The sequence below is a fragment of the Vulpes vulpes genome, chromosome 14, assembly GCF_048418805.1.
Source record: "Vulpes vulpes isolate BD-2025 chromosome 14, VulVul3, whole genome shotgun sequence".
Classification (NCBI taxonomy): Eukaryota; Metazoa; Chordata; class Mammalia; order Carnivora; family Canidae; genus Vulpes; species Vulpes vulpes.
Genome location: NC_132793.1, coordinates 22,878,473 through 22,904,005, shown reverse-complemented (window position 1 = coordinate 22,904,005; position 25,533 = coordinate 22,878,473). Strand labels below are relative to the sequence as shown.

Genomic DNA, 25,533 nt, shown 5'->3' with positions numbered 1-25,533 from the left:
GAGAGAGATTGTTTTGTTGAGGATTCATTCACCAGGAATGTATTATGTAAGTAAGCAGGAAGGAGGGTGGTATCATCATCGGAAACATCCCTGGAGGCCAGGATGCTGTTGCATTAGTCATTATTTGGTGATTGCTGTGCTGAGCTGGTGCCAGTCTTGGAATTTCTAACCTGGGATGGAGTCACAGGAAGGAAGCTTTTGATTGGCAGGGGAGGGGAAGCCAGGGAAGGCAGAACATACCTAGTCTAGAGCAGAAGAGAAGTGTTAGCCATCCAAACACAGCTCTGACATTTGGGGCAGCTCTGCCATCTTGTGGGGTAAATGCTCAGTGATTTTTTTGTGAGGACAGTACAGAGGTTTGCATCTTCCTCCCTCTTAGCTGTCTTGTGGCCTCAGAGTAATTTTCCTGCACATATTTTTTCCGCATATATTAAAAAATTATTTTAATTAAATAAATTCTACCCTCAATGTAGGGCTCAAACTCACAATTCTCAAGATCAAGAGGCGCATGCCCTACTTTCTAAGGCAGCCAAGGTATCCCTCTGCATGTATTTTTAATAAGTTTTAAGACTGAAATAATTTCAGACTTTTAAAAAGTTGGAAAAGTGGTACAAAGAATTCCTATATATCTTCAGCCAGATTCCTCCACTAGTTTGCACTTTGCCATGTTTGCTTTATTTATTATATTTTTAAAAGATTTTCTATTTATATCTGAGAGACAGAGAGAGAGAGGCAGAGGCAGAGGGAGAAGCAGGCTCCCCACGGGGAGCCTAATGTGGAACTCAATCCCAGAACCCTGGGATCACAACATGAGCAAAAAGTAGATGCCCAACCTCTGAGCTACCGAGGCGCCCCTGCCATGTTTGGTTCATTGTTCTCTCTTTTTTTTTTTTTTTTTTAAAGATTTTTTTTAAAAGTAGGCTCCACACTGGGCAAAGCTTGAACTCACAACCATGAGATCAAGACCTAAGCTGAGATTAAAAGATGGTAGTTTAACCAGCTGAGCTACCCAGGTGCTCCCCTCTCCCCCCCCGCTTTTTAGGTAATCTCTACACCCAATATGGGGCTTGAACTCAGAACTCCGAGATTCAGTCGTATGCTCTACTGACTAAGCCAGCCTTTTAAAAAAGTATTATTTCTGAATTGTTTGGTATCAGTTGTAGAACTTTACCCAGAGATATTTCAGTGCTTATTTCCTAAAAACAAGGACATTCTCTTACATTACTACAGTATGATTATCAAAATCAGGACCTTATTCAGATTTCCTCAGTAGTTCTAATAATATTCATTATAGCAAAAGTTGGAAAAACATTTTTTCCTGGTCAGGATCCAGTCCAGGATTACATATTGGATTTCATTGTTTGTTTCTTTAGTCTCCTTTCATCTGAAATAATTCTTTAGTCTTTGTTTTTTATGACCTTGACATTTCTGAAGGATATGGTGTCCCTCAGTTTGGTATCTTCTGATGTATCCTCATGATTAGATTTAGGTTATTAACTTCTAGTGGAGATACCATCTAAGCAGGATGTTCTTTTTAAGTGCATTCTATCAGGAGGCATGTGATATCTGTTTGTCCCATTTATTGGTGATGTTAACTTTGATTACTTATCTAAGATAGTATCTGTTCTATTGTAAAGCTATTATTTTTCCCTTTATAGTTAATAAATTTCTTGTGAGAGGATACTTTGAGGCTCTGTAAATATCTTGTTTTTCCATGAAACATTTACCTACTACTTCAGCATCCGTTGGTATTTCTTGTACAGAACAGTTTTTACTCTGATGGCTGCCAAATAGTGCTTTCTAACTTTAATAATTTCTCTTAACATTTTATTAGTTTGTATTCTGTTATAAGGAAGAGCTCTCCCTTCTTTCTTTATTTGTATCCACATGGATTCATGGATTCTGTCTTTGTTCTATGGGTTATAATCTGTGTCTGTCATGTTTTTTCTTTTTTAAAGATTTATTTGGGGGGGGGGGGAGAGAGAGAGAGAGAGAGAGCATGAGCAGCTGGAGAGGGAGAGAGAGGATATCAAGTAGATACCCTGTTGAGCATATAGCCCATTTTGGGTCTGGCTCTCACAACCCTGAGATCATGACCTCAGCCAAAATCAAGAGTTGGATGTTAATTGACTGAGCTACCCAGGTGCCCCATATGTCTATCATTATTTATTTTAATACCCACATTGTCCCAGATTTGGTCAGCAGGAGCCTTTCAAACTGGTTCCTGTATCTTTTTCATTCTGCGAGCACTTCTTTATTATTTTTTAAAGATTTTATTTATTTTTTTTAAAGATTCTGTTTATTTATTCTTAAAAGATTTTACTTATTCATTTGAGAGAGGGAGTACATGCATGAACTCGGGGTGGGCAGAGGGAGAGGGAGAAGCAGACTCCCCACTGAGCAGAGAGCCCGACTCAGGGCTGTATCCAAGGACATAGGGATCATGACCTGAGCTGAAGGCAGATGCTTAATGAACTGAGCCACCCAGGTGCCCCTAAGGATTTTATTGTCCTTTTTTTAATTTCATTTTTTTTTTTATTTTAAAATTTTTTAATTTCATTTTTTTAATTTTAAATTTTTTTAATTTCATTTTTTTGAGAGAGAGAAAGCATGAGCAGGGGCAAGGGCAGAGGGAAAAGCAGGCTCTCAGCTGAGCAGGGAGCCAGATTTAGGGCTTGATCTCAGGATCCTGGGAAGGCAGATTCTTAAGTGGCTTAGCCATCCAGGTGCCCCCTGATTTCTCTTTCTTTCTTTTCTTTCTTTTCTCTCTTTTCTTCTTTTTCTTTCTTTTCTTTTTCTTCCTTCCTTCCTTCCTTCCTTCCTTCCTTCCTTCCTTCCTTTTCTCTTCTCTTCTTCTTCTCTTCTCTTCTCTCTCTTTTCTCTTCTCTTCTCTTCTCTTCTCTTCTCTTCTCTTCTCTTCTCTTCTCTTCTCTTTTTCTCTTTCTCTTTCTCTTTCTCTTTCTCTTTCTCTTTCTTTCTCTCTCTCTCTTTCTTTCTCTTTCTCTTTCTCTTTCTCTTTCTCTTTCTCTTTCTCTTTCTCTCCTCTTCTCTTCTCTTCTCTTCTCTTCTCTTCTCTTCTCTTCTCTTCTCTTCTCTTCTCCTCTCCTCTCCTCTCCTCTCCTCTCCTCTCCTCTCCTCTCCTCTTCTCTTTCTTTTCTCTTCTCTTCTCTTCTCTTCTCTTCTCTTCTCTTCTCTTCTCTTCTCTTCTCTTCTCTTCTCTTCTCTTCTCTTCTCTTCTCTTCTCTTCTCTTCTCTTTTCTTCTTTCTTTTCTCAGAGAGGCAGAGACATTGGGGATCCCAATGCGGGACTCGATTCCCGGAGCCTGGGATCTCGCCCTGATCTCGCCTGGATCTGGCCCTGATCGGAAGGCAGACACTCAACCACTGAGCCACCCAGGTGTGTCCCACCCCCACCCCCACCCCCATTTCTTTTAAATGGAAAATTGTATTTAGAAACCACAATCTGAATGTGAGATATGCTGCTGCTTCTGAGGTATACAGAGAAAATGTAGAAGTTCCTCTTTACTCCATTCCTAGTCCACGCCCATTTCCAGAAATAACCACTACCAACATCTTAATTTCTGTCCCCTGGTTTCTTCTCTTTGCATCTAAAAAGATAAATATTTATTTAAGTAATCTCTGCACCCATTGTGGGGCTCGAACTCACTACTCTCAGATCAAGAGTTACATGCTCCTCTGACCAAGCCAGCCAGGCATCCCTTTTCCTATGCATTTTTATAATATCTTTTTTTTCCTCACCTGTTACCATACATGGGTTCGTATACTATGGTATGGACTGGGTAACTTTCGTATGGATATCTTAAGATTATCCATATCAGTAAGCATAGAGCTACTTCATTCTTTTAAATAGCTGATTAGAATTATATAATGCAGACTTCCCATAATTTATATAACTGTTCCTCTACTTAAGGACATATTTAAGGATATTTTGCTTTTATTTGATGCATTTGACTGGACTTGCTGTGAATATTTAAATCTATTCATGTTTGATTGATTGCCTTCTATTGCTTCAGAGCTGATAAAATTATTTCTTCACACACCTGAAAAATGTTCTACCCATTATGTCAAAAAAGTATTAAACTGCTGGTATCACATGATGTCTTTGCTGACAGGAATACCAACTGTATTAGGAGGTGGTGCTGCTGAGGGTACATACATAAGACAGTGAGAAGTGGCCCCTATCTTCTGGCTGGAGAAGTCACAAATAACAGGCTCCAGGAACAGATCCGAAGTGCTTAAGATGGGGTGCATCAGTCATTTATGCCAGGAGTTGATGGCATATGGTCCTTGAGAGCCAGTGCCATTTTGACAACTTCCTACATGTTGAGTGAGCTGAGTCTGGATAGAAGTGAACACTGGCCAAACCATGGTGGAATGGCAATGAGAGGGCAAAGCCTGAGTGGAGGTGTGAGCTATGAGACCGTGAAGCAGTTGGCTGGACAGCTGCTGAGGCCTCATTTTGGGTTGATGGGAGGTGAGTTTGGAAAGCAAGGTGGTACTTAAATTGACATGAGCTTGGAATGCTAGGGTATGGTCAGTGAGAATAAATATCACCGTCATAATCATCTGTGAGGTTTGAGGTTCTGGCAATGGGTATTTTAAAAAAGGGTTAAATAGGATTTCATTTCTAAGCCACATTTCAGGAAACATCGTTTAAAAAACTTCTTTTAGTATAAAATTAATGTATGTTTATCATAAAAGGAAAAGTATAAAACATTATCCAAATAGAAAATGAGAGGGTTCTGATCCTGCTCTATCTTATCTACTGCTATGTAACAATTTTACCGCAAACATGGTGACTTAAAACAACACATTTATTTTTTTATAATTTCTGTGGATAAGGAATCCAGGCAGAGTAGTCTGTAGTCAAAGAGTTGACCAGGGTTGTGTTCTCATTTGAAAACTCTGCTGGGGAAGGATTTGCTTCCAGGCTCACATGGTTATTGGCAACATTCAGTTTTTTGCAGGCTGTCAGACTCAGAGCCACAGTTCTTGCTGGCACTTTCAGTTACTTGTCCTTTTGTCTCCTAGTAACTGCTCCCACGTTGACAAAAGATGGTAGTGTCCCATAGTGGAAGATGTATATAACTGGGTGGTGCCATCAGTGACATATAATATAGTTAACTCCCATTGGGAAATACACACCTGTGTGAGACCTGGGATCTACACAGACTGTGTGTGGCTCGGTGGGTCTTATGGGCAGCCAGTGGCTCTCCTAGTCCTTTACCGTGCTTCTAGCACCATGTTTCTTTCACCACAGGAACACTGTTCTGGGGAGTAGTATAATACAGAAATATAAAAGCATTGTGTTCTTTCTGTTGTGACGTTAATATGACTATTATACCTTATTAGATAATAAAGTGCAAAAGAGTAGAAAACACTTGTTTTTCTTTTTACTTGAAGTCTCATAACCAAAGGGTTGCCGTTATTTATACTATTATATTGTGTATATTTTTCTTATAATATTTTGTTTTGATCGTAGTATTTCTCGTGTGGGTTTTCTTTGGCATAGTTATGCTATGCATATTCTTTTTAAAAATTATTTGAAAATGTAAAATATTTTGCTGGTTGCATCTTTTTATTGTTCCTTTTGTGCTTTTATTACCCAACTTGAGTGTGTGACTAATAAAGTTGGGCAATTAGATGTTAAAATTTTTCAGGTTGTGCCACTGATACACTGACCTCTGGCTGGGATTATGCGTACCTTTGATTTTTTAAACAAACAACTATGAGGTTGGTGACAACCATCATGACAACTAATGTTCAAGTAACTAACTCTAGTTAATAATGGCTTTTCTCTTCTATTACCTCAAGGAAACATGTAGGAGCCTTGTGAAATAAGTATTTTCCCTCCCATTTGGTGAGGAAACCGTCTTGGAGAGCCCACTTCTCTTGTTTAATGTTGTTCACCAAGATAAGTATCATAGGAAAAATAAAGAATGGGGCACGTTCCTCATTTCAACATTTTAGAATAAAGAATGAGCAGAGCCAATTGTAGTACAGATAGAAAGGGATAGATACTATGAGATTTATTTTATATGAAATACTTAATGGGAATTCAGAGAAGGCGGATAGATTATTTTCTGCTGAGAGGCCAAGGCAAAAGCATTATGCAAGTAGGTGGCATTTGAAGGATGTGCAGGGCTTGGTTTGCAAGTGAAAAAGGTAGGCCAAACAGAGGGAACTATGTGACCTACACTGGCCAAACTGGCAGCTTTCATTGTGCAGATAGAAGGCTTGTCTTGGGGGATCCCTGGGTGGCGCAGCGGTTTGGCGCCTGCCTTTGGCCCAGGGTGCGATCCTGGAGACCCGGGATCGAATCCCACATCGGGCTCCCGGTGCATGGAGCCTGCTTCTCCCTCTGCCTGTGTCTCTGCCTCTCTCCCCTCTCTCTGTGTCTCATGAATGATTAAATAAAATTTTTTTTTTTTAAAAAAAGAAGGCTTGTCTTGGCTTTCATATGCAAAGACTAAGTTAAAATTACCAAGTCTGGAAAATACCGTTTTTATATCTCTTTAAATTAGTTGGGTTCAAAAATTGTACAGTTTGCAAGGTCTTCATAAAAAAGGAAATGATTACTTAAATCTCGGGATGTTTATCTTTTTTGCTGTTGTTTCATTTTACCATGTCCCAAATATTTTGCTATCATTAAAAAGTTAACATAAACATTATATAATTACTATATAATATTTTTATCTATTTTTTGATTTGTGGATCCAAAATTAGAGTTAATTATGTAATTTATCAGATTTTGTCAAAGGCTATTATCCATAACTGATTTATACTCTATTTGCTGCTTGTCTCACCCCGATGTTTGTGTTGTTTTTCCCAACAGTGCAGGGTAGATTATGGACAGGCTTATAATTGGAATGGTTTGTATATCAATAATTTATACTCACTGAGTTGAGTTTATGAAGGAATTTTACATATCAAACTTCTGTAGTTGAATATAATTCTCAAATCTTTCTTTTAATATTTACTCCTTTAGGCAACAGCTAGCAACTGATTTTGTCTCATTGACGTTGCCGTTTTGAAAAGAGCTCTTGGTGAGCTCTTTGTGACAGTGATACCTGGCAGTATCTTCTCTCCTGGGGAGTTTCTTTACTTGAGCTGCTGTGATTCTAGGACCACCTCTTAAAGGCAGGTTGGCCCACCTGAGTGCCATGCTTGCTTACCTTTGGAAGTCCAGCTGTTCCTATCTTCTGCTTAGCTGTGCGGAACCAAGGGTTTTCCTTTGAGGGGAAGAGTTTCTCTTCTACCACCCTAAACTTATTTCCTTTAGAGAAGCTTACTGGGTTGGTAGACTGTCTGTCTTCATCCGTTCAGGCTGCTATAACAGTATCATAGACTGGATGGCTTAGGAACAGTAGACATTTGTTTCTCACAGTTCTGGAGCCTGGGAAGTCCAAGATCAAGGCACCAGCAGATTCATTGTCTAGGAAGAGCCTGCTTCCTAGTTAGTAAAAAGCAGTCTTCTCACTGTGTTGTCGTGTAGCAGAAGAGGCAAGAGAACTCTCTGGTGTCTCTTTTTTAAGGGCCCTAGTCCCATTCACGTGGGCTCTGCCTTCATGACCTATTCACCTCCCAAAGGCACCACTTCCAAATACTGTCACATTGGGGGTTAGGTTTTAACATCATAATTTTTGGGATCTATAGCACTATGAGACCATGTGAATCTTTTTTTTTTTTTTTAAGTGAATCTTTATTTTAGCAGTTAGTTTGAGCACATCTTTTTTGAAATCTCTGTCTGAACTAGAAGGAAATAGATGCATGAGTATATTGGGAATCTGCATAGATGAATTGAATTGGCTCAGGCAGTTCTATCCAGAGAGTGTAGATTAATTGGTGTCAGCCTGAAGGCTATCCAAAGGCTGTCCTCAGGTCTGTCCCACCAGATCTTTATCAACAACTTAGATAAAGACCCAAATATATAGAATTACAGAATCAAGGTTTATAAACTTCTTGGACTAAAATAATCTGATGGAGTTTGTTAGGGATAAATGTGTAACTTCCAACATATAGTTTTACAAAACTATTTGAGGATAATGGAAACGCACTTTAATTCATGTTTTAAAAAGGCAAACAACACAAAGTTCAGGATTTTGGTGGACTAAGCTGGTACTTTCCAGCACCATGTAATGTGATTATTAAAAAAATAAAAACAAATCTATAAAACTCTTTGGCTGTATTAGTAAAAGTACCATGTTCTGAAAGGTGGGGGTAATCTGTTGAGTAGCCATATTAGGAATCTTCTGGTTGGTTTGGATTTCACATTTTTAGAAGGATGTAGAAAAACAGAATGCTTATGGAGTGATATGTTTCCCAGCCAGAGCTTATGAGGGCTGGTTGGAGGAATTTGACTGTGGTTGATAATTATAATGGCTGTCTCCAGCTACATTCCATAAATGATGTAAGCCTGTTTATCAAGATGTATTTAATACTTGAAATGACCTTCTTTATGCCAAGCACCTATGTTATAGCCTTCCCTCAACTCTTTAAAATAGGTGGTATTTATTCTTTTTTTTTAGATGAGAAACCAAATGAGAATAGTTTAGAAAATGTGCGCATGAATTGTGCACAGCTAATGAAAAGTAAAGCTGGGATTTAAAAACAAGCTGATTCCATTATACCATATTGCCTCTAGCATGAGCACAGAGTGGCTGAAGGTGGTGGAGACTTCTGTTGTTCTGCTTATGAGCAGGTTAATTCCTTAACAGTTGTTCATAAGTCCCATTTGTTTAGAAGAAATTATACTATATAGTAGTAAGAACCAGTATTTATTGAGCGCTTAGTATGTGCCAGACACTTTTCTAGGATCTTTGCATGTAATTAATTTAATTCTCACAACTTTGTGAAGTAGTTACCACTAATCTCTCCACCCTGCACATGAAGAACCTGAGGCAGGAGGAGTAAGTAAAGGAGTCAGGATTTGAACCAGGCCAGCCAGCTGCAGAGCCCACACTTTTTAACCACCGTTCTGTCTTTGCCTTATGCAAATGATCAGTTGTGTATACACAAAGGTGCAGAGTTTTTGAATAGAGAGAATGGTACTTCTTCATGGAATTGGTTCGAAGTTCTCATTTTCAGCTCTTAGATATTTTTTTGAATTCAAAGATGCTCGCATTTTGGCAGTCGTCTTTGCCATTATAAATAAATATATCACAATAAACCAGGGCTACGAACACAAGCCAAAGGATACATGAGTTTACTGTGGCTGAACTTGACTGCTGTAGTTCTCAGGTGGTGGCAGGAGGTGTTGATGCTCTCTGACTTGGACTTTAGTTTTGTTCATATGATGGTAAGTGGAGTTGTCTGCAATGATTTTTTGTTTTTTTAAAGATTTATTTATTTATTTCAGAGAGGGAGAAGGGGGAGCATGAGCAGGGGGAGGGGCAAAAGGATAGGGAGCCAGAGAGAGAATCTCAAATAGACTGCACTGAGCATAGAGCCCCACATGGGGCCCAGTCTCATGACCCTGAGATCATGACCTGAGGCAAAACCAAGAGTCACACAACTGATGGAGCCACCCAAGCATCCCTTGTCTGCATTGATTTTTAAGACTGTCGTAATAGAAAAAGGAATTATTAGGTTGAACCGTATGAAATAGCCAATATTTAACTTTCTTAATTACAAAAATGGCACATTCATATGGTTCAACTTTTAATAGGTCCAAGAGGAGTAAATTCCAGAAAAATTGCTTATAATTTCTTTTAAGAAATAATTTTAGGATGTATTAGAGGTTTGAGGTTTGAATTTTTCCACTGACATGGTTTCCAGCACAACCATTTTTGTCTATGTATTCCAATTCATTTCATGTTACTATTCTTCTCTTAACTGCATCTTATTGATTCGAACCTCTTTTATCTCTTGTCATAGATAGAAAGTGATTTTAAGGCTTTTCTGCTTTGGGATGTATATGTATATATATATAATTTCTTACTTGTTTAAATTGTCCATAAAATGACATCTGTCAGATCACCAAGCATAGCAGCTTTGTAATCATACCCTAGTGCTGATTTTGAAATACAGAGAGTGATTTAGATTGAGTTTAAAATTTTTAAAATATCTTCTGGTTATGGAATGCAGCTCTGTTTTTTGTCATTGATACACAACAGACCATTGCCTTCTGTTTATTTGTTTTTTTGTGGGGAGTATTTCAAACTTTTTTTGCCTCTTTAAATTTGATCATTGACTTGAGTTGTCCTCATGTCTTCAAGATCCATTTATTTGGTTGCGTTTTTTTTTCTTACTGTCTCTGAGTCTCTGCTCAAAGTACACATAGCAAAATTTCAAAAAACTTTGCAACAGTTAACACTTTCTGTGCAAAAACCATTGTGTGATCCCTCATAAAGAGATTCCCACCAGAATATTCCCTAATTCTGTCCACACTCACAAGTATCAGGATGGTAGTAAGTTTGAATTTGATCCGACTCATGAGTTATAAGTGCTGGGTTGGGTCCCTGATTTTTGGTTTGTTTTTAAGGATATTCCCCTACTCTTTCCCTACAGTCTATAACCTTGGGAACTTGTATGGCTGCTTAACAAAGAAAAAACATGTTGATCTATTCTGTCAGAAGATTAATCATGGTTGAGTCTGTATTATTTACCATTCTCTCCAAATAGTAATCTGGGGAGGTAATGGATGTCTGTCTGATGTCTCCAGCTACATATGCATTTTGCTCTTTCACTTTCTATTGCCATGTGTTAATGCATATGTTATAATAACTAGGATAAACACAAGGGATTTTTGTTTTTGTTTCTGTTTTGTTTTTCAGTAACAAATACTTTTAAGAAAACAGATGATTTTGTGACATGTAAAGCACCAGTTGTTGACCTAGATCACAAGTTCAGGTGCAAGGTTGTGGATTGTTTAAAATTTTTCCGCAAGGCCAAACTGTTGCACTATCACATGAAGTATTTCCACGGGATGGAGAAGTCACCAGAGCCAGAGGAGAGTCCAGGAAAGAAGCATGTCCAAACGAGAGGCTCTTCAGCTTCAGACAAGGCCAACCAGGAGAGCTTGACCAGGAAGCGGGTCTCTGCCAGTTCTCCAAGTAAGTATTTTGGTTCTGTGTTGTATCTATATTATATTGAACTCTGTTGCTCAGGTCACATTGCTTGCATTTCTCTCACAAACTCAGCATTAGGTTGGTCTGGTCTAATTGAATCTCAAAGACTGAAAATCACAAGTGATCCTTAGGAGTTGCATCATGGGGCTGTGGCCCTCCTAAAGGAAATAGAAATACTTATCTGTTATTCTTATCTCAACCTCCTGCTGCTCAAGTTATTTTGTGAAGTCACTTAGCTTTTGAAGGCCTTGTCATCCTAGTATAAATGGGGACAGTCAAGGAAAGGAAGCTCATTCAGAAGCCAGCAGTGAACTTGAGCTCAGAACAGCGTGGGTGCAGTCATCCTGTCCCCCAAATCTACTCCATACCTGCTTAGCAGGGCAAAAAAAAACAAAAGAACTAACACTTGTGTGGGATTCTCTTGCTGTTTCCAAATTTAAGTTCAATTTCCTCTTAATTGCAACTGAAGATAGGTTCTAACAGCACTGTTTATTTTGCATAGAAACAAGGATGGTAGTAAGGGTTACCACAAAAATCTCATGTTTATGTGTTATTACAAAGAACTCTTTTGGAGATTTGTTTTTTTTTTTTTTAAAGTAATCTCTGTGCCTAATGTGAGGCTCCAACTCATGACCCCAAATCAGGAGTTGCATGGTCTATTGACTAAGCCAGTCAGGCACCCGAAGAGGCCTTTTTAATGAGTTTTCAGTAAATTCCACAAGCTCTTCAGTTTCTTTTTACCTGAAATTCTAACCTCATTATATATTTTCGGTTTATAGCTTCTCCATTAAAATACATAGGTATTTATTTTATTTTTTATTTAAAAAATTTTTTTAAAAAATATTTTATTTATTTATTCATGAGAGACACACAGAGAGAGGCAGAGACACAGGCAGAGGGAGAAGCAGGCTCCATGCAGGGAGCCTGACGTGGGACTTGATTCCGGGTCTCCAGGATCACGCCCTGCGCTGAAGGTGGCGCTAAACCCCTGAGCCACCTGGGCTGCCCCCACATTTAAACTTCTGATAGGAATCCCTGGGTGGCTTAGTGGCTTAGTACCTGCTTTCAGCCCAGGGCGTGATCCTGGAGTCCAGGGATCGAGTCCCACATCAGGCTCCCTGCATGGAGCCTGCTTCTCCCTCTGCCTGTATCTCTGGCTCTCTCTCTCTCTCTCTCTCTCTCTCTCTGTGTCTCTCATGAATGAATAAATAAAATCTTAAAAAAAATAAAAAATAAATAAACTTCTGATAAATGATGCCAAATCACCTTTTTTTTCCTTTCTTTCTTTCTTTTTTTTTTTTTTTTCCCAAATCACCTTTTGAAAAACTAGTCCTGGTTTGTAATCTCCTGCCAGTTATATGTATCAGTTTTTTACATTTATTCATAATATCAAATTTTAAATTATTATGAACCTGATAAGTAAAGATATTTCAGTGATTTTTTTAGTATTTTGTTTTTAAGATTCTAGAATATTTGAAACATACAGAAAAGTACACAGGATTTTATAGCAAACATGTATGTATCCAATCCCCTGACCAACTTTTTTCTGCATTTCCTTCAGATTTTTTTTAAATTTATTTTTTATTTTTTAAAGATTTTATTTATTTATTCGTGAGGGACACACAGATAGAGGCAGAGACATAGGCAGAGGGAGAAATAGGCTCTCTGCAGGGAGCCTGATGTGAGACTGAATCCCAAGATCCTGGGATCACGGCCTGAGCCAAAGGCAAATGCTCAACCACTGACATCCAGCTGCCCTGGATTTTTTTTAAGGGAAACAAAAAGTTAGGATGAAGTAGAAACTCTCTAAATTGCATTTTATTTTTTTCCTTTTATACTTTCCTAAATATCATGTTTTTTAGCATTTATATTGATAATAATGGTTTTTATGCTTTAAAATATGCATAAATAATACATCCTGATACTCTTTTGGAACTTGCTGCTTTTGTGTTCAGCATTATGTTCAAGCTTCATCCAGATTGAAACCTTTTGGCAGATCTCATTGATTCTTTGGCTGGTGTGTAGGATTGCATTGTGTTTTCTTAGGCACGCCCATCGCCCCTTGGAGATGTAACTAATTTTTTTTTTTTTAACTAAACAGCTGACAATTTTATTTTCACATTTTACAATACAAATAAAAATTGCCTTTTTTTTTTTTTTTTTTGGTCCCACTACCCCCCTGCAAAAACTATTCTCTCTTTCATAGGAAAGGGAAGCAAGTCTTCCTTGTCATGATGTTAGAAAACACCCAGAGTCACAGCACCATGATCTCCTGGTGAAGTAGAACAAGTAATATAAAATGAATATAAAGAGGTTCCTATCTCTCCTTATCTGTCTAGTCGAGTCATTCCTGGCTGAGTGGGCACCATCATGGGACGGGCAGGAGGTCTCATCATTGGGGGCCCAGGCATCATTGGCATGTGGCCTCCCATAGGTGGCCTCATTCCAGGAGCAGGTCCCACTGACATCATCCCAGGAGGAGGAGGGCCCATCATTGGCATCATGGGAGGGCCCCCCATATGGGGGCCTGGCATCATAACAGGACAAGGAGGACCTGGGAGACTGGGGGGAGGTGGGATCATTGTCCCTGCAGGAGGAGGAGCAGAGAATAGAGTAGGAGGTATCTTTCCTTGTTGAAATGCAGTGGTTGTTTTGTCGATCAGGCTCTGAGCCTGCTCTTCCATCCATTTCTGATAGTAGTCTCTTTGTGTTTGCTGTCACTGCAGTGTGTCTTTCTCACAGATGGAGAGTCATGGGTGAGTTATGTGTCACAGTAGTCACAATAAAACTTAGGCATGTTGCTCTGCAGGCCGTTGGCCACTCCATCCTGTGCCGCCTGGAAATGATAGACGTAACTAATATTAAACAATTGTTAAATATACTTTAGTTTCTTTAAACCTTTCTTACCCAGGATCATTGAGGTTTCCGACTCTTTACTGTTCTAGATGATGCTTCAGGGATTGCCTTTGGACATAGTCGCTGTGAATGAACTATTCTTTATAGCATTTTAAAAGAGGAGTTGCTAAATGGATGCCAAATGGAAGGGTTTTAGTTAATGTACCAGAATCCATTTGGAATGGGGGTTCTAATTTATACTCCTGCTAGCTCTATGATTTCTCTACATCCTCACCTACTTTTGGTGTTATCTGATATAAATTTCCCCAATCTTATGAATTTGAAATGGTTATCTCCTTGTTTTTCTTATTGAGAAAAACATGTTTTGTATTTTTTAGATTAGAATCAGAATTAATTAGATTAGAATCCTGTAAGTGGAGACCATATTGGGTTGTCAGGATCCAGTAAAAATAGTAGGCATTGGATATAGTGTTGGAGTAACATCTCAGCAGATAGGACTAGGGACCTTCTAGAAGTGGGTGGAGTCTATCCCAGATGACAGAGTCGCTAGAACCAGGTTATTCCAAAGGCTAAGCTTAACAGTAAGCCATAAGGGGCCTGAGGAAAAGTTATGCTTGCTTGACCACCATGATATGTGCCCTCTGTGCTGGGGCATGATTCTACCTGACCCTGATCATGGTAATTGCCTGAGGAGGGACCTTACCCAGTACAATGGGTCTGAGTACAGGGTGGGTGTCTGGCGGTATGCAGGTTGCTTGTCTGGTATAGGGATTCCTGATTAACTATGTCTGAGTTTTGATTTGTGTTAGTAATATGTGCAGGCTCAGAGTCAACCCACCTGAATTTGAATCCTGCTTTTACCTCTTGTTTGCTATGTGACTTTGGGCAAAGAACTTGCTGAACTTCAATTTTCCCCTCTGTGAAATGGAGATAATAGTACTACCTACCTCAGAGCTTTGTTACATTAAATGCAATGTAATGTAAAATGCTTAGCACAATATCTGGCTTATAGTAACTCTTAATAAATAATAGCTCTTTGTCTCCGTGAAGTCATTTAACTAAGGCAGTCAGAGATCTGAGTTCTAAGCCAACTACTAATGAGCTATAAAATCAATAGACAGGTTGTTGTCATTCGGCATAATTAAGAACCTGAATGATTGATTTTCTACTTTTGTGTACTGCCCCTTGGGTCTCATACCAACATATATACCTGAGATTTTATTCTCTCTCTTAATGCAGAGGGATCCCTTTCACTGTGATTTGGAAGTCTCTTGGGTGAACTGGGGAATTTTTTGCCTGTCGGTTTCCTTTTTTCTTTTTTTTTTAAAAAGATTTTATTTATTTATTCATGAGAGACACACAGAGAGAGAGAGAGGCAGAGACACAGGCAGAGGGAGAAGCAGGCTCCATGCAGGGAGCCCGATGGGGGACTTGATCCCGGGTCTCCAGGATCACACCCCATAACGCAACGCTAAACCACTGCGCCACCGGGGCTGCCCTGTCGGTTTCCTTTTTAATAATAAGACCTGCTGTGGGTATACTCACCTGGGTGGACAGTACAAGATGTTTTAGGGTGAACAAAAGGAGTTTTTAAATTCCTGTTCTTTAACTTGTTACTTCCTGCTGGCCCTCTGTAAAACTGATTCATTTGGAGGCACTCATAGGCCACGTCTGGGGTATAACCTGGTCATCCCTTTCCTATATGCTCTTAAATGGAGAGTAGTTTTGTGTAGTCAGGAAGGAACACACCCCTGTCCTTGTGTCAAATGGACACAGATTTCATGGATGATTTCACAACTCTCCTGTGCAGAGATGGCCAGCAGTTGTTACCAGGCGAAAGGAAACCAGACCATTTACCTTGCTGTGTTCTAGGTGGGAAATGATAACCCTGGCTACTAGTCCTGCCTGTGCTGCTAACCAGCAGGAGCCTCAATCCTCATCGTCATCACCGAGCTGGGGTCAATAGATACGGTCAGCCTTCATCATGATGCTGTCAATGAGAGCAAACACAGCAGGGTATTTAGAAGATTCCACAGACCCCAAGCCTCCAGAGAGCTCTCCCTGTTCTAGGCATCTCCTCTCACTTCCTTCTGTCAAAGCTTCCCTCTGTTTCCTCATGGTTTTGCTGAATACTTGACTAATCTGATAACTAAATTTCTCAAGATTTGAAAGAAAACCAGCTTAATAGCTTACCTGTTCTCAACATATCTAGGTTTTGCTCAGATTTCTAAGAAAGCCTTTATCCTTCGGGTTGAAATTTCAGATGGGGAGTGGGTTCAGATGGGGAGATGTTAGACTGACTCCAGGCAGACTGTGTTCTCGTTCACAGACATTGTGAACTTGACATTATGCTTAAGTGTAAAACAGACTATTATAGGACTTGCGGTGCTTAGGGATAATTAATGTAAAATAGTACTCCCTTTATACTGAGTGCTCTGATTATAGCATATGGGACCTTGAGATCTAATGGAGTTCTTAGATGGAGATTCCTGGTGCTTCTGTTCCATGAGGACCGGAAAATGTTCTGCAGAGATTATTTTTTTATTCTTTCAATTTCCCTGCTGAGCAAGAGAAGCAGTTCTGGTCTGAGAGTCCACAGACTGAATCTTAATAGCAGTCCTACTGCTGTTCACTTGTGATCTGTGCTCTTCATGGATCTGATTTCCTTATTTTTAAAGTGATAATGTAGGATCAGGTATGAATGAGGCAAGATCCTTTCATTTGAGGAGAAAAAGCCCATAATCAGATACAGTAAAAAGGGCTAAGTTCTACATTAGGAACATATAAAGGGCTGTGGATAAAAGATTCAGATTTTGCCTGTAGAGCAGGGGCTGGGGATGTTGAGAGGATAGGTGGCATTTGAGTTAAGCCTTAAAATGTAAGGGTAAAGGAGTTGAACCAAGGCCAGAAAATAGGAAAGTCATAGCCATGTTGGGACCCAGCAGAGTGGAGGTTCAGAGGCATCAAAGAGAGTAAGTGGCTATGATCGTTTATCCATCCCTAAGGTGCCCTTCTGACTCTGGCCTTTAGATATTTCCCCCTTCCTCAGCCAAGCCTTTTGTCACATAAATGAATTTGGAAAGTCAGTTTAGATTTGCTTTTCCAAATGAGGTTTCTCAGAATACCAGAATCCGTTTAATAAATTATCTTCCAGTGGCAAGTTCAGGCTTCCTTGGCATTTGGATTTGTTTCTGCATAGGTGAGTTCAGTCCCGAGTAGTGGTTTGTCCCAGAAAGAATATTCTAGAATCAGAGGAAACCTCACCTGTGCTTATTACCTATTGTCACATCCACTTGGTTCATATTCTTGCTCTGCGTAACCCTCAGCTTTAGGCCCAAATGAGTTTTAGGGCACTAGAGTGGGCCCAATCATTCTTTGTTACCATCTATGCCTTGTGGCAATAAACTGGCTTTCTTACAGGAATGTGCTCTCTCTCCCCTTAAAGGAAAGAGAGCAAATATGAACTTAACAGATTATGGTGCCTAAAAGTGAGAACCAAAGTGGCCTGCTTGAACGAGGAAGAGGTTTATCCCCCTCTCAGGTCAAATCACAAACTCCGCATGGTGATTCTGTTGTAGATCTCTGAAGTTGTCCAAGGCCAGCTCAGCATTGCATTATTCTTAGGTGTTGCTTTTCTCTGGGTGGTCCAGAATTGCTTACCACCTTGCCTGTCTTTTAGCTTCTGGGAAGGGAAGAGTAGGGCATATCTCTTTTCTTTTAAGGGTACAACCCAGAAGTGACACACATCACTTCTGTTTTTAGCCCATAGGCCAGAACATCTGTCTCTGGCCCCACCTTGCTCAGGAGAAGCTGGAAGACATACTCTTTTCTTATGAAAGAAGTGGAGAAATGAGTATTGGAGGATACATAGAAGTCTCTGCCATGTGAGCTAAGGCAGAAAAAATGTAGGGTTTGAGAGAAGGATTTGTTGGAGGGCCCTGTGGGGCTAGTGTTTGGGTGGGATCCATGGTGGGGGCAGCAGGACTGCTGGGAAATGAGACTGGGAAGGTAGGCGTGATGAAATGGTAGTGTGAAGCCACAAGTACCACCTCCTGTGATACACAGTGAGAAAATCCCTCCAAGAGCATGCCCACTTCACTCTGCCCTTGAGCTGCTTGCTGTCCTTTCATACAGGTCAGAACATGTTCAGGCCTGCTTGTCTCAGCCACATACGTGGCTGTGCTCTGTGGTGTATAGCAGTTTCTGCATAGATAATGGTGATGTTACTCTGTGCCTTTTCCTCCTGGAAGGAGGAGCTAAATGTCCTGCTCTCATAAGCTGGTGATAGTCTGGTGGAGAAATAGGGAGCAGGCTGTACAGAGGGAGGAAGAAGGGCTCTAGTACTTCTAATGGGCACCTATAGGCTGAGAAGATGACAAGTGGCCATCCTAGAAAAGCCTCACCTGCCTCAGGTGTCAAGTTAGTCTCTGATCCAGAGTTTTGGCAGGAAATTGCTCTTTGTGCAGCCAAGCTTGGGCAATTTGGAAGAAGCCCTGTAGTCAGGCTCATATTGTGTGGCTCGCGGGACAATTGGTCAAGCTGTCCAAGTAGAGAGCTGACAGCAGATGAGCATCATCTTCCTGGGAGACAGTATCACAAACAAGATAGCAACAGCTAACATTTGAGAACTCACCATGTGCTAGGCACTGTTCCAGCCTCTTTACTAGTACTGTCTTATTTAATTCTCAAAACAGGGACACTTGGATGGCTCAGTGGTTGAGTGTCTGCCTTTGGCTCAGGTCGTGATCCCAGGATCCAAGATCGAATCCCACATCAGGCTCCTGCGAAGAGTCTGCTTCTCCCTCTGTCCACGTCTCTGCCCCTCTCTGTATCTCTCGTGAATAAATAAATAAATTTTTAAAAATAATAATTCTCAAAACAGACCCTGTGAGGTGGGTACAGTTGTGCCCAGTTGATAAATTAGAAACTGAAATGCAAATGAGATGGATTAGCTTGAACCAATATCTGTGCATCTAGCAGGTGGTAAAGCCACGATTTGAATCTAACGGCAGAGGCTATACCCTCACTCTAGGCTGTGTGTGGTCTTGTAGGATTGCAGGGAAGGATGCCCTGCCCCTGGGTCCTGGAGTGGGGAGTAGGAGTGCGTCCCTGCAGGAGATTTCTTGTGTACGAGTTCTGCCTATTGTCACCTTGTCTGCTTCTGTACCTCAGGGCATCACCTACTTTAGCTTGTCAATGATGGACAGTTCTTCTTGTTAGTTCTGCCTCCTCAGGCCACGTGTGACTTCACAGTTTTCAGCCGATAGCCAGGGTGAGCCTCTGAAGACTTTCTCTCTTCCCTCTGTGTTCAGAGTACATAGGCCTCGATAGAACAACTTTCTAGAATAGCTCTTCTTTTTATCCTCATTGTTTACTCCTCTAATTAAAGCCTCAGGAGGGGAATCTTTAAAGTTTAAGGTGACGGACCACATTTCGGACCATCTGCAAGACTTGGGATACTTTTAGTTACAAGTAACAGGAAATCCTATTTGTATTGACTTAGTTAAAATCAGTTGAATCTGATTGTTTACCTTACCCCATAATTGCTTTGTGATCATCTTGATTCCATATCAGAATCACTTGAAGAGTGAAGCCAGACACAGAAGGTCACGTGTTATGTGATTGCATTTATATGAAATGTCCAGAATAGATAAATCTGTACCCACACGTGTGGATTGGTGGTCTGCTAGGGGTTGAGGAGCTGGGGAGAAACTGCTTAGTGGTAAAGAATTTTCCTTAGGAGTGATGGGAATGTTTTAGAGCTAGGAAGAGCTGATTGCACAACATTGTGAATGTACTACATATCACTGTTTTTGTTTTTGTTTTTTTTTCCACAGCTTATCAAAGCTTAATTGTGCAATGAACTGCCCATATTTAAATTGTATAATTTGAAGAGCAACATAGTCAAGATAGTAAATACATCTAATTGCCTTCCAGATTTTCCCCATGCCCCCTTTTTTCTATTTAAAAAAACTTTTTTTAAGATTTTTTTTTTAAATTTATTAGAGAGCATGCATGTGCACATACGAGAGAGAGAGAGAGAGAGAGAGAGAGAGAGAGACACTCAGGGGCAGAGTGAAAGGGAGAAGCAGACTCCCTACTGAGCAGGGAGCCTGACACAGGGTTCTGTCCCAGGACCCGAGGATCATGATCTGAGCCACCCAGGCACACCCCCACCCCATGTCCCTTTTTAATTCCTCCTTTCCACCCATCCCTTCCTTTCATCAAGAAGCCACTACTCTGCCTTCTGTTTTTATAGATTACTTTTCATTTCTAGGATTTTATACAAATGGGATCATGGATTTTATCTGGCTCCTTTCACTTAACATACTTACCTTGAGATTCACTTACTTTACTGCACATATTAATAATTCATGCTTTTATTGCTGAAAAATATTCCTTTGTGTGAACACACCACAAATGATTTACATTTGGGCAGTTTTTCCTTTGTGTGATCCAACTACAGCTTAAGTGGGCATTCATGTACACGTCTTTGTGTAGACACAGTATCTCTTCTCCTAAGTAAATATCTAGGAGTAGAATGGTTAAGTCCTAGGATATGTGTGCTTAAACACTTCTTTACACAGAGTAAGGTATGATCAATTACTTGAAATGCTATGGACATATTATAAGCAAAACAACTGGATTTTTGCAATGGTAGAGCTATTGTTAACTTTGAAAACTGATAATAGTCTCAGAGTGATAGGTGAGAAACTTTTTAGAATAGAATTAGGAAAAACTATGAAGTGAGAAGTTTGGATAGGGAGTGTTGATGGACTTGAGTTTGCTATGAAGAGTAGCAGATAAGGAAGTTGTGGTATTTCGAAGGTGTCAACTGTCATTTTTAAATGAGTAATTTTACATTATGTGAATTGTACCTCAATTATAAAAAAAAGAAACAAAATGTTTGACATACAGGTCACACCTTAAGCCATGTAAATCAGCATCTCTGTGGGTGGGACCTGGGCATTCACTTTTTAAAAATCTCACCCAGTGATTGTAATATATAGCCAGTGAGGAGTCATGGGCTATGTAGGGTTGGCAAACTCAACCTGTAAAGGGCCAGACAAATATTTTCAGCTTTGAGGGCCATAAGGTCTTCATCTTCACTCCTCAACTCTGCTGTTAAAGCATGAAAGCAGCCACATCATCAATATGTAATGAATAAGCCTACTGTATTTAAAAAAAAATTTTTTTTAAATTTTTATTTATTTATGATAGTCACAGAGAGAGAGAGAGAGAGAGGCAGAGACATAGGCAGAGGGAGAAGCAGGCTCCATGCACCGGGAGCCTGATGTGGGATTCGATCCCGGGTCTCCAGGATCGCGCCCTGGGCCAAAGACAAGCGCCAAACCGCTGCGCCACCCAGGGATCCCGCCTACTGTATTTTAATAAAACTTAAAATAACAGGTGGTGGGCCAGAGTTTGCTCACCATTGATCTGAAGGCTAGATGATGGAGAAGGTGGTTCCAGAGCCTTGAGAGAGATAGAAAATAACCTCCTAGGCAGAACCAGATCTAGAACTCTGTTCTGTTGCCCATTTTATTTTTCATTATTTTTTTAAAATTTTTTAAAAAGGATTTTATTTATTTATTCATGAGAGACACAGAGAGAGAGAGGCAGAGACATATAGGCAGAGAGAGAAGCAGGCTCCATGCAGTGAGCCCGATGCAGAACTCGATCCTGGGACTCCAGGATCACGCCCTGGGCCAAAGGCAGGCACTCAACCACTGAGCCACCCAGGCATCTCTGTTGCCTATTTTAGTTCTTCACATTGGACATACTTACTTGAGAATAAACATCTTAGTGTTGAAAACAAAATGTTAGAAAGCCAAGACTTACACTTATTTTTAATTCCAGCTGCAAAAGATAAGGAAAAGAATAAAGAGAAGAAATTCAAAGAATTTGTGAGAGTGAAGCCAAAGAAAAAAAAGAAAAAGAAAAAGAAAACCAAACCTGGTAATTTTTTATCCTCTGGGGTGTTTCACTTGGGTTTCTTACCATGGGTGTGGAGGGATTACTTTGTCCCCAGTCCTGGTCTCTGAGCTTGCATGGAGGAGAAGAGGGTCCAGAAGGCCTTTACAGGAGTTTGTGGGCTCAGCCTCCCCTTGGTAGGGGAGGAATCTATTCATCCCAGGTGTTACAAGGCCATATTGACATTTAGGAAGGCCTTCTTTCTTGCTGCACTGGCCAGTGTGACCTGTCATAGGGTAGTGCGTGTGAAAGCATTATAGTAGAAGATATATAGATGAATGACTGTATTTGTTTGCACACACAATTCTTTCTTTTTTTTTTTTTAAGACTTTATTTTTAAGTAATTTCTACACACACACACAACGTGGGGCCATAACTCACAAGAGTTGCATGCTGTACAAGGTGAGCCAGCCAAGCGCCCCTTGTACACACAACTCTTGTTCTTTTTTTTTTAAGGTTTGTTTGTTCGTTTGTTTATTTATTTATTTATTTATTTATGAGAATAGAGCTGAGGTTGAGGGGCAGAGGCAGAGTGAGAAGGAGAGAGATTCTTAAGCAGACTCTGTGCTGAGCACAGAGCCCAAAGTGGGGCTCGATCTCATGATCCTGAAATCCCAACCTGAGCTGAAGGCAGATGCTAAACTGGCTGAACCTCCCTGGACCCCTACACACAACTCTTAAAAACATATCTCTGGACCCTTTCAATAAAGGATTCACTTCGTATAAAGTGTGTGTCTAGCTCCTACAAGATGTTGGTTAAGAAAATCAGTGTTCTAACTTTGGGAGCCAAAGGGATGCCATGTTTATTCTTAATGTATCTTCTGGCTTAGAAAAACAGTCTTATCAGAAAAAAGAGGAGAAGGGTGATGGTGAGGAGGAAGCTTTTGATTTTGAGGCTCTTGGGGGTTGCTGGAAGTATTAATCCCTAAATCTGTCCCTTTATAGCTTAATTGCCTCTTTGTCTTGGAATTATTTGAACAGTGAAGCTGTTGGTTGGATAGGATTGATTCTGGAATGCCCTGATAATATGTGGGGGTGCTAATTCCTCTTGATCCTGTCTTCCAGAATGCCCTTGCAGTGAGGAGGTCAGTGATACCTCCCAGGAACCTTCTCCACCCAAGGCATTTGCTGTCAACAGGTGTGGGTCCTCACATAAGTCTGGGGTCCATATGAGCCCACAGCTCCATGGCTCAGAATCTGGAAACCATAAAGGGAAAGTGAAAGTATCTGGTAAGGAGGCTGTCTGCTGACTTGATCATTTGTAATAGCACTGTACTTAGAGAAGGCTGGATTATGTTGATACTGTAACTTACTCCCCAGGCCCTCTGCAAGTACAGTCTGTTTTCAAAATAAAGAAGTACATCAACTAAAGCAAAGGCTATTAGGTGTGCCTTTTCTGAACTTCCCTTCTCTCCAACTTTGGTCTTTTTTTTTTTTTTTTTAATTTTTATTTATTTATGATAGAGAGAGAGAGAGGCAGAGACACAGGCAGAGGGAGAAGCAGGCTCCATGCACCGGGAGCCCGATGTGGGATTCGATCCCGGGTCTCCAGGATCGCGCCCTGGGCCAAAGGCAGGCGCCAAACTGCTGCGCCACCCAGGGATCCCTTTTTTTAATTTTTTAAAAATTTTTATTTATCCAACTTTGGTTTAGTTGGTCTCTTACCTCCAGCCAGTATGTCTATAACCAAATCCATCATACCCCATTCTCTTTCACACCTGCCCCTTTCATTCCTGCATTTCTTCTTGATGGACTCTATATCTAACCTGGTTGCTTGGGGGGATCTTGAGTCAACCTTGAATCATCTTCTCTAGCAATTTAGAGAGTGTGAGTTTATGAGTTAATATAATATATGGAAAGTACTTAGAACAGTGTCTGGTACAAAATAAGTGATCAGTAAAAGTTAGCTGTCATTATAACTAATCAGGCACCGAGATCTAGTGATTCTGGTTCTGATTATCCCTGGAATCTGCCCCTTCTTCATTTCCCATTGTCTACAGAGTTTTAAAGGTAGCTCTGGATGTAGACTTGACAGTAAGCCATTCTGGCTGGAAGAGATGAGGTTGAGGAACATGTTTAAGTCATTAGGATGATGATCTCTGTAGTCCATGAGAAGTTGCAGCTTCTCTGTCAATGAGCTCTGTGACCTTGAGTTGCCATTTACTGTGGGCCTCACTCTCAGTAAAATGAGGAAATCGAGTTCAGTTCATCACTAGGCAGCATATATCATTTGGGTTATTGCTAGATGACAGGCCCAAGGAACAGATTGGAGGTCCTGTTTCCCAGCTCTGTGAAAGTCATAGAGGAGTGAGGCTAGAAGGTCACTTCCACTCTTAACATTCTAGGTTTTTGAGAATTTTGTAACTATACTTTAAAATTGTGATTGTTGTTTTTCCTTTCTTCTCAGAGGAGGATAATCTGAGTGAGTCTTCTTCTGAGAGCTTTCTTTGGAGCGACGAAGAGTATAGTCAAGATGTTGATGTGACCACCAACCCAGACGAGGAACTCGATGGGGATGACCGCTATGATTTTGAAGTGGTCCGCTGCATCTGTGAGGTTCAGGAGGAAAATGACTTCATGATTCAGGTAGGTAGAGCTTCTAGGAGACAAGCATAGAAAAACACAAACTGGTCCTTGGAATTTTGAGGAACTGCAGTTTGAATGAGTCATGTTAGAATCCCCGGCCCGATAGACAGTATTATCAGCAGCACATTTTTATTTACTCTTTAGTTTGGCTTCCACTGAATCACAGGCTGGCGTAAATAGCCTGTGAATAGCCTAAGAGAGGACTTGAAACATCACTGAGTCTGAACACCTCCTGCTCCAGGCACCTCCAGTTGCTTGGGGCAACTGGGACCAACAAATGGGAAGGGCCTTGCCTGTGGTCACACAGTGAGGAGTTAAACAGCAGGGATCTGAATCTCTGGAGTAGTAGTTGAATCTTCTTATGGTCCCTTACATTCTCTCCGATGTAAAATTTCTATATGGCCTTAAGAAATGGAGGCCAGTTTTATAACTTGTTTGTTTCTTGTTCTTTAATTTCCTGACATTTGTATCTTGTCATCTTCATCTCTGGGATGTGCCTGTGGTGTAGGCCTCCCTGTCTCCTTGGGGACAGCATCACTGGCCTGCACCTGCTTGCCTCTGGCCCTTCTCTTGCTCTTAATGACAGTTCTGGTGGAGGTGGTTGCTGGCTGGCTGACTCCAAAGGCTGTCATAAATACCCTGCATGTCTTGGCAGCTGCCTGGACTATCCAGGGAACCTGAGTTTTTCAAGTAAGTCATGGTTATGTTGGATAGGATTCTTTGGCGTTTCTTTGTTTTTCAGTAGCCTTCATGCTAACCTCTGGGAATTCAGAGTACATAAATGGTCTCAAATAGTACCTGATTATTTATGACCTTTAGTAAGCCTTAAGTCAGTGGTTTTCAAACCTTTTCAACATCAGAACCCTTTTCCTAATGAAATTTTTCATAGAACCACAAAATGTATAACAAGTTTAAAAGCAGTAGTTTTGAAGGTTCAAAATAGATCGTCTTTACTTTTGAGTTTGAAATGTGAATGGCATGCTTTTTCCCATGAAGTCTGATATGCATTCAGGGTTGTGCATGACAG

General features: G+C 40.5%; 1 protein-coding gene and 1 pseudogene across 2 annotated transcripts in view; one reads left to right on the top strand and one right to left on the bottom strand.

The window, feature by feature from the left end:
* PHF20 (PHD finger protein 20) overlaps positions 1-25,533 on the top strand; it is a 150,663-nt gene that overhangs the window by 99,503 nt on the left and 25,627 nt on the right. For both annotated transcript variants that reach the window (XM_026009784.2, XM_026009785.2), the window contains exons 10-13: positions 10,797-11,075; positions 21,807-21,905; positions 22,986-23,150; positions 24,328-24,506. In XM_026009784.2, the coding sequence (XP_025865569.1) occupies positions 10,797-11,075; positions 21,807-21,905; positions 22,986-23,150; positions 24,328-24,506 (722 nt within the window). The remainder of the gene's footprint in view (positions 1-10,796; positions 11,076-21,806; positions 21,906-22,985; positions 23,151-24,327; positions 24,507-25,533) is intronic.
* On the bottom strand, positions 13,396-13,887 carry LOC112928203 (U1 small nuclear ribonucleoprotein C-like; annotated as a pseudogene).